The sequence below is a fragment of the Myxocyprinus asiaticus genome, chromosome 7, assembly GCF_019703515.2.
Source record: "Myxocyprinus asiaticus isolate MX2 ecotype Aquarium Trade chromosome 7, UBuf_Myxa_2, whole genome shotgun sequence".
Taxonomy (NCBI): Eukaryota; Metazoa; Chordata; class Actinopteri; order Cypriniformes; family Catostomidae; genus Myxocyprinus; species Myxocyprinus asiaticus.
Genome location: NC_059350.1, coordinates 252,651 through 269,112, shown reverse-complemented (window position 1 = coordinate 269,112; position 16,462 = coordinate 252,651). Strand labels below are relative to the sequence as shown.

The following is a 16,462-nucleotide window of genomic DNA, read 5'->3' as shown; positions in this document are numbered from 1 at the left end:
ACCCCTTCATGGCAATGGTATTCCCTGATGGCAGTGGCCTCTTTCAGAAGGATAATGCATCCTCTCACACTGCACACATTTTTCAGGAATGGTTTTAGGAACGTGATGAAGAGTTCGTGTTGCCTTGGCCTCCTAATTCCCCAGATCTCAATCCGATTGAGCATCTGTGGGATGTGCTGGACCAAAAGTGTGATCCACGGCGGCTCCACCTCGTAATTTACAGGACTTAAAGGATCTGCTGCTAATGTCTTGGTGCCAGATGCCACAGGACACCTTCAGGGGTCTTGTAGAGTTCATGCCTTGGCGGGTCAGCTCTGTTTTGGTGGCACATGGAGGACCAACAGCTTATTAGGCAGGTGGTCATAATGTTTTGGCTCATGGTATATTGTTTCTATACAATATACAATAGAATTAACAAGTTTAAGAAAAATTGTGTTATCATGATTAACGCATTTACAGTTAATAAGGCAATAACCAGCATATACACTGGTCCGAGTAGGCGGAACTTAGCGATGTGTTCACCCGGAGTCATTACACTGACGCACACTTCACAACACACACACACACAACAGCCGTGTCAGTGATCAAATGATGGGTAAATTACCTCTTTTTTATTTTATTTTATTATTATTTTATTTTTTTTGTGGATTTTCTCCCTTTTTTCTCCCAATTTGGAATGCCCAATTCCCAATGACGCCAATGTGTTAAAACTAGCAAAGTGCGCAGAGCTCGTCTGAACCTCGCATGGCGCCACACAACTCCACATCGTTTAAAAATTTTAATCAACTGAAAGCACAACTTTAAATAGTTTTATATTTTCCCATTGTTTTTAATATGATTACGTAATTCGAAATGCTTCGTGGGATTGTAGTTTATTCCCTCATTAAAGACATTAATTACACAGTCTTGTATCTTTGTCTTTTTGTCTGGTTTTCAAATACTTTTTTGCTTCAAATCAAAGTTTATAATGTTGTGATTCACCTCGCAGCTGTTTGCTATGGTTTATGAAATCTCTATGGAAAAAAAAATTATGGGAAGAATACTTCTGGAACCAAGACAGCTGAAAAAGTGGATGGACACTGTTGCACTCTATAGAGCAAGTAAGAATCATGGTTCATGGTTTAAATTAAAGGCTATATGGTCATCAAGTTTAAAGGGACAACTTCTTTGATATGTCCTGCCCTTACTTCCTGTTTGAATAGGAAATACATCAAACACAGAAAAGGAAGCTGTACTCGTCAAACCTTTTCACAAGGTCTTTAATTGCTGTGTTCAGTGTTCAGGACAAACTGATTCCTGTAAGTATTCTGTACATACAGTCACATACAACAGCTAAATTAAATCCTGAACATGAGCTGATCCTCGATGTTACACATAGAGAAACATCTCTGTGTTCTTCAGTCTTCATTTTTCATCCTTATTCAACAAATATTCCAGTTTTGGGGGTCTGAATTGAGAAGTTCTGATTTAAATATCATTAATATTTTAAGATAGTATTGCAGAACTTAAATGAACTGAACTCTCACATTTACTGTATGTTCAAAACCTGAGAGCACAGATACATGCTTCTGTACGTGTGTGTGTGATGTTTGTGGTGGGAAAATATGTCAGGTGTGTGTGGGGGTGATTTCCTGTCTGTCTTTCAGGTGGCTTGAGGACTCAGACTGACGTGTTGAAACACATTCAAGCAGCAGCTCCATCTGTCTGTCTGTCTCTCTGTGTGTGTGTGTGTGTGAGAGAGAGAGAGAGAGAGAGAGAGAGAGAGAGAGAGAGAGAGAGAGAGAGAGAGAGAGAGAGAGAGAGAGAGAGAGTGTGTTTGTGTGAGGCGTGGCTGTGTCTGTCATAAACTCATGCTGTTTGTGAAGTGTATGCTCATATCATCACAGACGCTGAGCAGGTAAAACTCTCTCTCTAATAACGCTGCATGAATGTATTTAGAAATTATCTGTATGTTTGTGTGTGAATGTGTGTTTGTGTGTGAGATCTGTCCACAACAGTTCAGATTCTTTGGTTTTATATGTTAAACATTAGTTAATATATCATGAAGAAACGTTTAAATTATTATTATTTTTTTACAATATTTATTAATCTTGGTTAGTGTTTATTCATAAATACACTACTGTTTATTATTGTTTGGTCATATGAGCTCATAACGCTTTGATTCATGTTAACATAAACACATTTAAATGTAAATAATGTATTAATGTATGTACAAATGAACATTCACTTGGCCCAGATGAAATTTGCAGACATTTTTTTTTACACATTTTCTGCACTGATTTTGAGGGAAATTTCGGACAGACGGGATGTAGAATAAACAGTTAAATGTGTTAAATGGAGCTGAGAGAACTACACTCTTATCATCATCAAATTAGCCAAAATATTTATAACAAACGTGCAAGGGGAGGGGAATGTGTAGAACTTTTGTGAATGAGTGATGTGGAAATCTGCAGTATGTTCTGTGTGTGTTTAGATTCTGACTTGGACTGACCTGATGAATCAATGCTGTAAAAGTATTGTGTTTACTGATGTGAATAAATACAGTGTTCATGATTCTTTAATACTGTGAAAGTGTTGGGTGTGTTAACAGCTGATGTTTATTACAGTTACATCATACTGTCATTTAGTGATATCATGTTCATATTCATGATGCAGATGCTCAACACTTTAACAGTGTGTTTGTTGGTGCCAGGCTGCATTTGTTTGTCTGTTTTCAGATGTGAGTTCTGGCAGACAGTTAAACCTGTTTCTGCACAAATCACACACACACACTACACACTCACACACACACTGCGATTTGGATATGTGTACAATATCACGTTTAGACACGTTTACTATGTGTGTGTTGGGTTGGTGGGAACATCCAGGTGTGTGAGAGATAGGGCTGTTGTCAGCATGATTTACACTGGTGGCCAAAAGTTTGGAATAATGTAGATTTTGCTGTTTCAGAAGGAAATTGGTACTTTAATTCACCAAAATGGCATTCAGCTGATCACAAAGTATAGTCAGGACATTACTGATGTAAACAACAGCACCATCACTATTTGAAGAAAGCCATTTTTGATCAAATCTAGACAGCAGCCATCACTCCAACACCTTATCCTTGAGTAATCATGCTAAATTACTAATTTGGTACTAGAAAATCACTTGCCATTATATCAAACACAGCTGAAAGGAATTTGGTTTCTAAAATGAAGCTTAACGTCATGGTTACTTGTGTAACCTCCGTTCCCTGATGGAGGGAACGAGACGTTGTGTCGATGTAGTGACACTAGGGGTCACTCTTGGGAGCCTGAGACACCTCTGGTCTTTGATAAAAGGCCAATGAAAATTGGCGAGTGGTATTTGCATGCCACTCCCCCGGACATACAGGTATAAAAGGAGCTGGTATGCAACCACTCATTCAGGTTTTATGCTGAGGAGCTGATATAAGGTCCGGCCATTTCAGCGGGTAGTTCAGCGTTGTGGCAGGAGGGACACAACGTCTTGTTCCTTCCATCAGGGAATGGAGGTTACACAAGTAAACATGACGTTCCCTATCTGTCACTCACTCGACGTTGTGTCGATGTAGTGACACTAGGGGTCCCTATACGAAACGCCACAATTGGCTGAACTGTGTTGCGTGAACTGGCGGTGTGTGGTGGGCAGACTACTGTGTGCCTCATAGCCAGCACACCAGGTTGACATGTAACCTCCCCCAACATATTTATGAGTGTTGAACGGCCCTTTTTGGGGACAAGTCGACTACCCAAAAGATAGAGACAGGCTTAACCCAGTCGTGGCCTCTTTTCCCCTTCTTTTTTTCCACTCCCTAAAAAAGAACGGGGATTATCTGACTGGACCGCCAGGTCTAGTCGGGGGGTGTCCCTCCCAAGGGGAAGACACTGCAGAGACCACACCTCGCCCAAAGGGGGGGGGGGGGGGGATATTTAAGTGGAAAAATACATCACATGGTCTTTCCAACCATGTGGAGAGTCTTCAAGGTAGATCCTGCCCAATGGGGGAGGAGTTACTACAAGCATGGAGACTGGGGCAGAGGGGCTCTGCCCAAGGAAGACGCAGTTTGCCAACAGGGAATCGAATTAGCGGAAGATATATAATCGCATGCGGTTAGCCTTACAGGGAACCGCCACATGCGGAGCACCTACCCCAGAACAGGGCTCTTAGTTAGCGCATGTACTGGGCCGGGCACAGACCCTAGCATGCATCAACTGAAATGTCTAGGCAGGCTTCTTCCATGGCCTGGAGGTGAACACGGATATGAGGTTCTCGGTCATACACTTTCCACCGCCATACTGGAAAAAACTCCTCTATCAGGTTTAGAAAGGAAGAGTATGCAGGCAGAAAGATGTTGGAAAACCTCAGGTTATTCGTAAACCAATTACTAACCAGAGCAGCGTGATGGAAGCTGACGTTATCCCAAACAACAACGTAGTGAGGCTGCTCTGGTTGTGCTGGCTCCCTCTGGTCAAGCTGGAACACACGCTCTCTTAGACCATGAAGGAAACCAAGGAGGAGCATAGTGTTATAGGGTCCAAGAATGGCATGGCGGTGGAGTAGCCCTCGTTGGCTGATGGCCATGCACATAGTGACCTGCCTCGCTGGCCAGGGACATTCACAATAGCCCGATGGCCACTTATGTTCATGGGGAACAGGCCGGCCTTCAGTCTTAAAGATTCTCTGCAAAACACATGAAACACAGTAGAGTAAGTGACTACCCAGAAACACAGTTCAAGAGGGCACAAATGGCAGACCACCATATGTACTTTGTGCTACAGTATAAACTGCTGTACTGCTATACTGTGACGGTACACAATACTTCATACAATATAAAAACTCATACTTGAACATATTCCAGATGTTGGTCTTTCACTCTGTCAGAGTTTCATTCGAAAGGGACACGGTAGGCCTGTTTCATCCGAAACCTGTGCTTTTGGAGGATGCGATCAATTGTGGAGAGGCTGATGGCATTTATCCCTCAAAATTGGTGACTGTCTTCAATCACTCTCCTTTGAATCTCTCGCAGGTGGATTACATTGTTGGCAATGAGCATATTTACCAGCTCCCTCTCTTGCTTCTCCGACAAAAGCCTTAGCCTGCCTCCACCAGGTGGTCGTCTCTGTGTCCTACAAAAATAGAAGTACTGATTACTGTAACTGTAACACATCCTTTTTACAAAATGGATGCATACAGAAACTTTCTATATGTGAGAAAATTTGATGCATTTCTTTTTATTAGTATAGTGCAACAGCTACAGTACATGTATGTGTTGTAACAGCACAGAGTACAGCACTCAAAAGTTACAGTAGAGAGCAATCTGAATTACACCTACCAGTTTTCCTCCCTGAAGGTTCTTATGATCGAGGCGATGGTGAAGCGACTTAAGTTTGGCTGTGCTCATTGCCCAGCCTCCCTCATAGTCATACCATGGACAAGGACATGGTCAACTAGGGTGGCACGAATTTCATCCGAGACTGCTTATCTCGTTGCTCTTGCCCTTCCTCTTCGTCTTCGTCCTCCTCCTCCTCCTCCTCCTCTTCTCCACCTCCTCCACATCTTCCTCCTCTCTCTACTCCTCCTCCACCTCCTCCTCTACCTCCCACTCTTCCTCCTCTTCCTCCTCTCCCTACTCCTCCTCCTCCTCTTCCTTGTCGTCGTCATCCTCCTCCTCCTCCTCCACCTCTTCCTCCTCTCCCTACTCCTCCTCCACCTCCCACTCTTCCTCCTCCACCTCCTCCTCCTTGTCGTCGTCATCCTCCTCCTCCACCTCTTCCTCCTCTCCCTACTCCTCCTCCACCTCCCACTCATCCTCCTCCACCTCCTCCTCCTCTTCCTTGTCATCGTCGTCCTCCTCCTCCTCCTCCACCTCTTCCTCCTCTCTCTACTCTTCCTTCACCTCTTCCTCCACTCCGTACTGCTCTTCCTCCGCCTCCTCGTCTCAGGTGTCCTCGACCTCTTCCTTCACGTCTCTCTGGATCCATTGTTCCAAAACTGAATGAACTGACTTGGGCCCTTTTATCCATCTATTGAAGGTTCTGATTGGTGTGTGATCAATTTTGACTCTTAGTGTTTCCACCTGGGTAATTGTGTGCTAATTGAGCTCAAGTTGTGCTGACTTGAGTGAACAATATTGAATGCTAGTGCTTTCTAAATGACCACATGGTGAAGGCAATGAGAAATGAAGGGATTTGTGTGTAGAGTTTTGCAGTGACAGTTCAACAAATCTGACTCATGTGTCAAAACAGGGGAATAGTGTTTATAGTTTAGGGAAATGGGTGTGCTTTTTGATAAATGACGTTATGGTTTTGAAAATTTAGTTCAAAAGCTTGGTTATAGTGTTTAAGCAGTTGAGAAAAACTGTAATGTCCTGACTATACATTGTAATCAATTGAATGCCACTTTGGTGAATAAAAGTACCAAGTTCTTTCCATAAGAGCAAAATCTGTACATTATTCCAAACTTTTGGCCGCCAGTGTGTGTTTGTGTGTGTATATATATATAAAAAGAACTAAGACTTAGTAAAAGTTTGCATTCTGTTTTGTGCTCAAAAGTCCAATTTTATTTGAAATTATTTTTTATTTATTGCACTAGTGTCATTTCCTCATGTCACTTGAGCTGCACGTCAAACATCTTGGACAAAAATAAGTTCTAAATCACTAGATTTATACAGATTTTTCCATACAATGAAATCTTTTTATAAAATTAACAGCAAATATGTCACTAAAGTTATTTAGTTAAGTGTGTAATTAGCAGGGCTGTACAGTGCAACTGTTTTGTTCGCATTTGCCATTGAAAATCATGATAAGCGATGACAAATTTAAACCCATACGTTTCATTTCTGCCTTCGAGGAGCGTCCCAACAAAGAAAATGAACACAAGTCTGAAATCTTGTCCCATATTTCAGCGGTGAAACACATACAGCCTGAATATTTATAGTAATAATACAAATTATTAAAATATGACATTGTATAAAACATTGCAGGTAGTAGTGGTAAATTGTAGTAGTAAATAATAAAAATAATAATGAATAAAAAAATAAAGCTATAAAGATTTTGACCTCTGTGTGCTAATACATTTTAATTAGTGCGAATGATTTTACAAGTAAACATTCACAGAGCATGCAGTGGCTCATTTTACCCCATTACCTCAGTGATTCTACCAGTTTTGAATCTGTATTTGTATTTACGATCATAATGTAGGTTAATAGTAGAATACAGTTGTGTGCATTTTCTTGTTTGACAGTATATATATATATATATATATATATATATATATATATATATATATATATATATATATATATATTTATCTCTTTTAGAATGTCCTTGATTTAGGGGGTATTCAATTTTGTGACTCTGAGAATAGACAAGACCTTCAGAATGACAAAGACTGACATGACTGTTAGTTGTGTTCAGAGAAACCAGTTGAAATGTTATTCAGGTAACTTATACTAATGTATATAACTGTTAATTTGATCAAATTTATGTCTGTCCACCTGAATAGCACTCACTGTATCTTGTTAACAGTACTTGGTTTTCAGATAGACTGATAAAACACTGTGTACCAAACCAAAAGCATCATTATCCATTTGCAAACAGCATCGTAAATGCCCAGACTTTTTTCTTCAGACAGTATTTTTAAACTTTGTTTTTCTACCTTCTCTTGCTGATTTGCAACACTATGATTACTATTGGTTTCCAGGGACACTTTAAGGGACTCTGGGGCCCCGGGGCTTACCATTTTGCTGGGCTCTATTACCATGTGCTACACGAATGGGTTTCGCTTATGCACACCGTCTCCATGTTTACATCAGTGTCTCCTGCTGAACGCATTTATATATGCATCCTCCCGTGAATGTCGACGGTGTACCATAGGGTGGTGGATATTGCGACTGTCACAGTTCCTGACTGTTGGGTGCAGTTCCGAGCAACATAGTAGTCGTGACAGTGATGGGACATATACCAATCTACAATAAACATCAAATTAACACAACACAATTTAAAATCTAATATACACATAATTACACCTAACCTAACACAATATACAAATAATAACATACAATGTACAGTATACAATACACACAATATAGATACACATTATACAATAAAAAAGTATATATAGTATATATAAAATGTACAGTATGTTGTATTGTACTGTATTGACATTCAGGCTGTCGGTTGATAGTCAGTTGTTAAGAGAGAATATAATATAATAATAATATAATTTATGACAGTCCGGTGTGAGATATAAGAGTAATAAAGTAGAGTGCTGATGTATTTTGATCATGGGAGATCAAGAGTTCAGAAGTCTGACTGCATGGGGGAAGAAGCTATCATGAAGTCGGCTGGTGCGGGTCCTGGTGCTGCGATACCGCCTGCCTGATGGTAGCAGTGAGAGCAGCCCATGGCCCGGGTGGCTGGAGTCTCTGATGATCCTTCGAGCTTTTTTCACACACCGCCTGGTATATATGTCCTGGAGGGAGGGAAGCTCACCTCCGATGATGTGTCTGGCAGTTCGCACCACCCTTTGCAGTGCTTTGCGGTTGTGGGCGGTGCTATTGCCGTACCAGGCGGAGATGCAGCCAGTCAGGATGCTCTCTACAGTGCAGGTGTAGAACCGGGTGAGGATGTGGCGGGTCATTCTAAACTTCCTCAGCCGTCTCAGGAAGAAGAGGCGCTGATGAGCCTTCTTCACAACAGCTTCAGTGTGGATGGACCATGTGAGTTCCTCAGTGATGTGGACACCCAGGAACTTGAAGCTGCTGACTCTCTCCACTGGTGCTCCATTGATGATGATGGGACTGTGTTCTCCATCTCTTCTCCTGAAGTCCACCACAAGCTCCTTTGTCTTACTGACATTGAGGGAGAGGTTGTGCTCCTAACACCAGTGTGTCAGAGTGTGCACCTCCTCTCTGTAGGCTGTTTCATCATTGTCAGTGATCAGACCTACCACCGTCGTATCATCAGCAAACTCAATGATGGCATTGGAGCTGTGTGTTGCCACACAGTCATGTGTGTACAGGGAATACAGGAGTGGACTGAGAACACAGCCCTGCGGGGCTCTAGTGTTGAGGGTCAGTGATGAGGAGATGTTGCTGCCCATTCTAACCACCTGGCGTCTGCTTGACAGAAAGTCCAGCTGCAGAGCGAGCCGTTTAAGCCCAGAGCCCGGAATTTCTCATCAAGCTTGGATGGCACTATGGTGTTGAATGCTGAGCTGTAGTCTACAAACAACATTCTCACATAAGTGTTCTTTTTTTCCAGGTGGGAGAGAGCAGTGTGTATTGTAGATGCAATGGCATCATCAGTGGAGCGGTTGTTGCGGTAAGCAAACTGCAATGGGTCCAGTGAGGGAGGCAGCACAGAGCAGATGTAATCTCCGATTAGTCTCTCAAAGCATTTGCTGATGATGGGGATCAGAGCAACAGGACACCAGTCATTTAAGCAAGTGATTTTGGATTGCTTTGGAACAGGCACAATGGTGGATGTTTAAAGCATGTGGGGACTACAGACAAAGAGAGGGAAAGTGTCCGTAAAAACACCAGCCAGTTGGTTCTCGCACACTCTGATGACGCGGCCCGGAATGCCATCTGGACCCGCGGCTTTGCGGATATTCACCCGTCGGAAGGATCGGGTTACATCCGCTACAGAGATGGAGAGTGAACTAACCTCTGTAGCTTCGACTGCGAGAGCTCTCTCCACCAGGGCGGTGTTATTTCCCTCGAAACGAGCATAAAAAGTATTTAGCTCATCCGGGAGAGAGGCAGCGGTGTTCACGGCGGAGATTTTATTCTCTTTAAAGTCCGTGATGATATTAATTCCCTGCCACATGCTTCTAGAGTTAGTGGTGTTGTACTGTCCTTCAATCTTGTTCCTGTACTGACATTTTGCTGTTCTGATAGTTTTTCGGAGGGCATAACTGGCTTGTTTATGCTCCTCCGCGTTCCCGGAATTAAAAGCGGAGGTCCGCGCAGCACTTGATGCGCGAACGTCGCTATTAATCCAAGGTTTCTGGTTCAGGTAGATCCATATTGTTCTGGTCGGAACGACATTCTCTACGCACTTTCTGATGAAACACGTTTCACGTAAAGCTCGATGTCGTCATCAGAGGTGGACCGGAACATCTCCCAGTCTGCGTGATCCGCTCGATGCACGGAGAACCCTGCGGGTTCAATGGCTGAATCTGGAATCTCAGCAGACATCCAAGTTTCCGTAAGGCAGATAACGCAGCAGTCCCTCGTCTCTCGTTGGAAAGAAATCTGCGCTCTCAGCTCACAGAGCTTGTTGTCCAGAGACTGAACATTTGCCGACTCTGTTTCCCCTTTTCCTTTTGTGTTTTCGCGGCCGGGCTGCCCAGACAAAGGGCTCCGCTGGTGTGTTTGTAAACAAAGGGTCGGCATTAAGGAATTTGAAGTCTGGTTTACGGTGTGTAATTGCAGAACCAATGTCCAAAAGTGTTTGTCTGTCATAGACAATAAGGCAGACAACATCCAAGACAAAAAAACATAAGAATTGTAAACAAAACAAACAAAACACTACAATGTTGTGTCGGAGCTCGCAACGCAGCAGCCATACTCTGCGCCATCTTGAGTCCACGTGAGTTCATCTTGAGTTACACATTTCTCATGAGCAAAAGCTTCCAGCTCACTGACATTCTTTGGTTTCTGTGCTGCCACTGCTTCCTTGAAATCCCAACAAAGGTTTGCAATGGGATTTTAATGATGGACTGAAAGGGCCATTTAAGGACATTCCATGACCTATCCCTGAACCAGATTTTGGACAACTTGGATGTATCCTTGGTGTTATTGTCTTGCTGGAAAGTCCAGTGATCACCGAGCTTCAATTTACACACTGAAGGCATCACATTTTTCATGCCAAAATGGCCTGATACCTGAAAGAAACCATGGTATCAGTCACATAGTCAGGATAGCCGTTTCCTGCAGCCACAAAACACCCCCATAACAGGACTGACCCACCTCCATGCTCGACTGTGGGGATGGTGTCATTCTTGTCATCTTACTCCAGACGTACTGCTGACCCATGGGTCTAAAACTCATTTTCAGTTTAGTGTCATAGGTCTATAAAACCTTCTTCCAGGACTCCACAGGTCTTTCCTAATTACTTCTTGAATATTCAGTTCAACATTTGGTGAAGTTTTGCTTTCTTCCACACCCCAAGAAGGTTGCCGTTGTACCATATTTAAAAAATGTATGAATGGTGCTGCCAGCTTTGTCTATTGGAAATTGAAGTGCCTTGTAAATGTCCTTTTAGCCATGATCTTTCTTGTGTAATGAAATAATCTCCTCTATTAGCTTTTGAGACAGATTATTTTTAAATGCATTTTTTGCATAGAAATAAATTTTTGCTTACAACACTAAACTTAAATTTGAAAACTTAAATAAGTGCCATTGCAGATTGATGACTTAATTTTTAAGTACATATTTAAGAAACAGCTACATGCAATAGGGGTTTAATAATTATGACATGGCTGTATTTTAAAAAATCCTGCAATTTAGAAATATTAGGTTATATATTCACACTATGACTCTGAATGTGTCACTCAACTGATATAGATGTAAAGTTTACAAATTCTGGGTCATCAGAAAAGCTTACCTTTGTAAATCCTTACTGTCTTGGGGGTTTGAATAATTAATATTTGCAGATAGACCCCATTGACTTCCATTGTAAGTGTCTCACTGGAACACATTTGTGCTTTGTTTGAGTCGATTGTGCTAAAATTGTATTGAACATGGAATATTATTTTAAGTCCAAAGTATAGTTTGTTTTTTACACAAAAGATAGCATATGCATACAGTCGAACGCTCAGACTTTTCAAAGTATACTATACCATTTGACTGTGTGCATATAAACAGGTGATTAACACATGCACACTACGACAGCTATGAGATACTGGACTATTTCAGTTCAGGAGTTTAGATCCATAAAGATGTCTTTATAGTCCTTCAGACTGCAGTTATACAAATGCAGGTATTTCCAGACCTCCGGGGTTTACATCGTCTTTTACAATTCTTCATGAAATTAACAACCCAACGGTGAGTGTTGCCACCTTGTGGACACACTCATTACTGCAAACAATTTCAGGTGCATGTGCAGGCTGTGCATAACAGAGAACATGCAGTTAGAAGAAACAGACCAGATGTGTACAGTGCTCACATATCCTGCTGACGATGTAAAATACTAAACATACTTTGTGCTTTAGACTCTGTGATCTGTCCTGTGACACGGGTTTGACTCAACTTTCATCAGATGCAGAGAAAAACAGAGTGACACTATTTTATAATCCACATTTGGCTGAAAAATCAAAAACGTGTTCATATATCTGAGTGAGTGTGTATGTGTGTGTGTGTTTGTGTGTGAGTGTATGTACGTGTGTGTGTTTGTGTGTGCGTAAGTGTGTGTGTGTGTTTGTGTGTGAGTGTGTGTGTGTTTGTGTGCGAATGTGTATGTGTGCGTGTGTGTGTATATGTGTGTTTGTGTGTGTTTGTGAGTGTGTGTATATGTGGTGTGTGCGTAAATGTGTGTGTGTATGTGTGTTTGTGTGTGAGTGTGTGTGTGTGTGTGAGCGTGTGTGGTTTACTGACTGTAATGTTTTTATGTTTGCTTTGCTTCCACAGGTTCAGTCAGTGATATCAGATTCCGATGACAGTCATGTGGTGATACAGTCACTCTCTGCTTGTACACACACACACACACACATCATGGCGCACCCGTATGATCCCTGGTTACGCGCTGGACCGCCGCAGGAGGAGATGGGTGTGTCCGGATGGTGGGACGTGCACACTGGAGCCGCAGGCAGTTGGATGGACCTGCAGGGGGCAGGGCTGGGTGTGGGGGTGGGGCAGGGTGGGTCCATGAGCTCTTACGGCCCCGACCCTCAGATATGCTGCCTGCCTCCATCTAGCTCTGCCCACTCCGCCTTGCACTACCCACCCGAAGGCTTTAAGATGGAGCCCCTGACACAGGATCTGCTGCCGCAAGTGTCTCCATCATACTTGTGTGAGGAGCAACAGGATACCGTGAGCACATCTGCACGATCCAAATCTCAGCGTCGCACAGGTAGCCGTGCTCCAGGTCAGGCGTCATGTCGCTGTCCCAACTGCCTGAGTGCCGAATCTCTGGGAACTGACGGCAAACGCAAGCACCTGCACAACTGCCACATCCCCGGCTGCGGAAAAGCCTATGTGAAGACGTCGCACCTCAAAGCACACCTGCGCTGGCACAGCGGCGACCGACCTTTTGTCTGCAACTGGCTGTTCTGTGGGAAACGCTTTACCCGCTCGGATGAGCTGCAGCGCCACCTGCAGACGCACACCGGTGCCAAACGCTTCAGCTGCAGCTCATGTCCACGGGTATTCCTGCGAGCAGACCACCTCGCTAAACACGCACGCGTACATGAGTCATCGGGCCAAGCCACCGAAGAGACTTGCACGGCGACGCCGGTACCTGCGACAGGAAGTGGTGCCAGCAGCACGTCATTGCTCAAAGTGAAGACAGAATCAGAAAATTACGAAGATGACACAGTGACGCTGAACAGCTAACTGATAGCAAACGCTCGTTACCACTGAATCATACAGCCAATAAACAAACGCCTCCAGAGAACAGAAGAATAAATGAGGGATTGTAATGAATTCACATCTGTAGTGAAAACAACAGGTGTGATCAGTATCCAACACATGCTTTTATAATAATATTTAACATTGTACATTTTGGTGTTTTATATTCGCTGTTGTTTAACTTAAAGATAATGTGTTTCGCTGTGTATTATGTCATTGTAATCTCTAGATTGAGTTTGATTTAGTAATGAATATAATGCATTTTTGTAACTAATGTTTCATATTCTGTATGTCTCGTGATACTGCAATAAGAACTCTAACAATAAACAGACTGATCATTATGTTCACATTCATTACACTGATTTATTGATGTTATGAATAACTCATCAACTTTTTAAAATTCACCCCAATTTTCAGTGTGAGGGTTTGTTACAAAATTCAACACAGAATCATCTTAAATGAAAGAAAATACATGGATTAAAAAATGAGTAATACTGATGTAACTTTAGTAAACGAGTAATATTTAAAAAGAAATTCCAGCTTAAAAAAAGTTAAAAATAATCAAATATTCATATTTTTTATTAGGGCATTTTTTTGAAAACACACACACTCACACACACACTCACACACGCACATGTTGGTGCAGCTATCATTATGAGGACTCTCCATAGACATAATGATTTTTATACTGTACAAACTATAGATTCTATCCCCTAACCCTAACCCTACCCCTAAACCTAACCCTCACAAAAAACTTTCTGTATTTTTACATTTTCAATAAAACATCATTTAGTATGTTATTTAAATGATTTGAATTATGGGGACACTAGAAATATCCTCATAAACCACATTTACAGCAAAATACACTTGTAATTACAAGTTTATAACCTAAAAAAAGTCCTCGTAAACCACTTAAACCTGCCCACACACACACACACACACACACACACACACGCACTCACACTCTCACACACACACACTCACAAACACACTCACACACACACATGCACAAACACACACTCACACTCACACACTCACACTCACACACTCACAAACACACACACACACACACACTCACACACACTCACACACACTCACACACACTAACACACACACACACACACACTCACACACACTCACACACACTCACACACTCACAAACACTCACACACTCACACACACACACACACTCACACACACTCACACACTCACACACACTCACACACTCACACACACACACACACACACACACACACACACACACACACACACACACACACACACACACTCACACACTCACACACACACACTCTCACACACACACACACTCACACACACACACACACTCACACACACACACACACTCACACACACACACTCACACACACACACTCACACACACACACTCACACACACACACACACACACACACACTCACACACACACACTCACACACACACACTCACACACACACACACTCACCGTCACGATTGCCTGGTCGGAGCTTTCATAGAATTCAGAGTATACAACTTGTGAAAAGTTTTTTACAAGTATGAATCTCATAATTATGGTAATTCCGACATGAGCTAAGGGGAATGGTGATGGGAAAAAAATGAGTAGGGAGGAAAATGATATTTTTGCATTCTCTTACAAACCTTCTGTGTTCCCGTAAGAAACTTTGTGCTCTCTCGCAAATACATTTCGCATTGTTTTACAAGAAACTGCATTACAGCACTATTTCAGCTATTGCGATTTAATCTCATTCAACAAGAAGAGAAAGTGAGCGCAATGAAAAGAGTGATAATAAAAAATTTAAATTAGGGATATACATGGATAGTCATTATTTGTTTAACTGTTCAACATGCATGTATTTGAATACCAAAATCACTATTCGGTTATACTACACATGCGATAGAGGTTTCCATGCCAAACCGTCAGGACTCAGGCCGGTTTAGAGACCTATTTTTGACCTATATGTCGAGTTATGGGCTGTTCATGCATGTTTTTGTGTGTGTGCACTGTTTTTCAATTGTTTTTCTATATAGACGCACCGTTTGACCGTTGTGTGACCCTTTGCCCAGACAGAGCTCATATCAGGCTTAGCACTTAAATGACATATTTTCCATTGGTTAAGAACACTATGTTTAAGGAAGTGATAGTTTGATTGTTTTTGTTTGACTTTAATGTGACTGATTTTATCATTTGAAGATTTTTATATTATTTAGGCTCATAGCTCACTGCGCACATCCGTAGTAAAAATGACCAAAGACCACACAGTTAATAATACATTCAATGTGATGGTCTAATTCAAATGTAATGCTTTAGTGCACATTGACATATCTCTCGTAAATACAATATCAGAGCATTCAAGTGCGGAAATGTATATATGACAGCATATAGGGGCAAGAACACAAGTTGCGAGAGAACTTAAAACTTTGAAAGGGAATGCAAATGCATGGATTATTTTTTCCCAACACTATGTCCCCTTAGAGGACAGGGAAAGGATTTTTTTCTGAGATAGTATTTGTTCACAATAAATTAACCATGGTTTAACTTTCATTTGCTTTCTATTAAACTTTTATAACGTTGATAATATTTCTTTGAAAACAGCGAGACAGATTTCATTTTTACTCGGTGTTTGGAGGATCTGGACTGATGCCGCTGTCCTTTTCAGTTCCTCCGTTCTCTTTCTCCGGCATCAAACCACTCTCTTTGTCTCCGCTCTCAATCGTTCCGTTCTTTTCCATTAAAGAAGCAGCTTTTGGTTTCTCCACCAAAGACACAGTTTCACACTCTTCTTCAGGAAACTCATAAGGACGCTTCCGCTTAAAAAAGCCACACTGCACACACACACACACAGATTGGTTTGAGAATTTGATTGGACTGGTG

General features: G+C 42.0%; 1 protein-coding gene and 1 pseudogene across 1 annotated transcript; one reads left to right on the top strand and one right to left on the bottom strand.

Annotated features, from left to right (window-relative positions):
- The first annotated feature begins 1,824 nt into the window (after positions 1-1,824).
- Positions 1,825-13,917, top strand: LOC127443600 (transcription factor Sp6-like). Its single transcript, XM_051702274.1, has 2 exons — positions 1,825-1,897; positions 12,635-13,917. The coding sequence occupies exon 2, from the start codon at positions 12,719-12,721 to the stop codon at positions 13,556-13,558; it is 840 nt and encodes a 279-aa protein (XP_051558234.1). The 5' UTR covers positions 1,825-1,897; positions 12,635-12,718; the 3' UTR covers positions 13,559-13,917.
- Positions 13,912-16,462, bottom strand: part of LOC127443597 (integrin alpha-M-like) — a 31,331-nt pseudogene continuing 28,780 nt past the window's right edge.

Excerpts from the sequence above, each read along its gene's own strand:
- LOC127443600 (XM_051702274.1), top strand. The coding sequence starts at position 12,719 with ATGGCGCACCCGTATGATCCCTGGTTACGCGCTGGACCGCCGCAGGAG.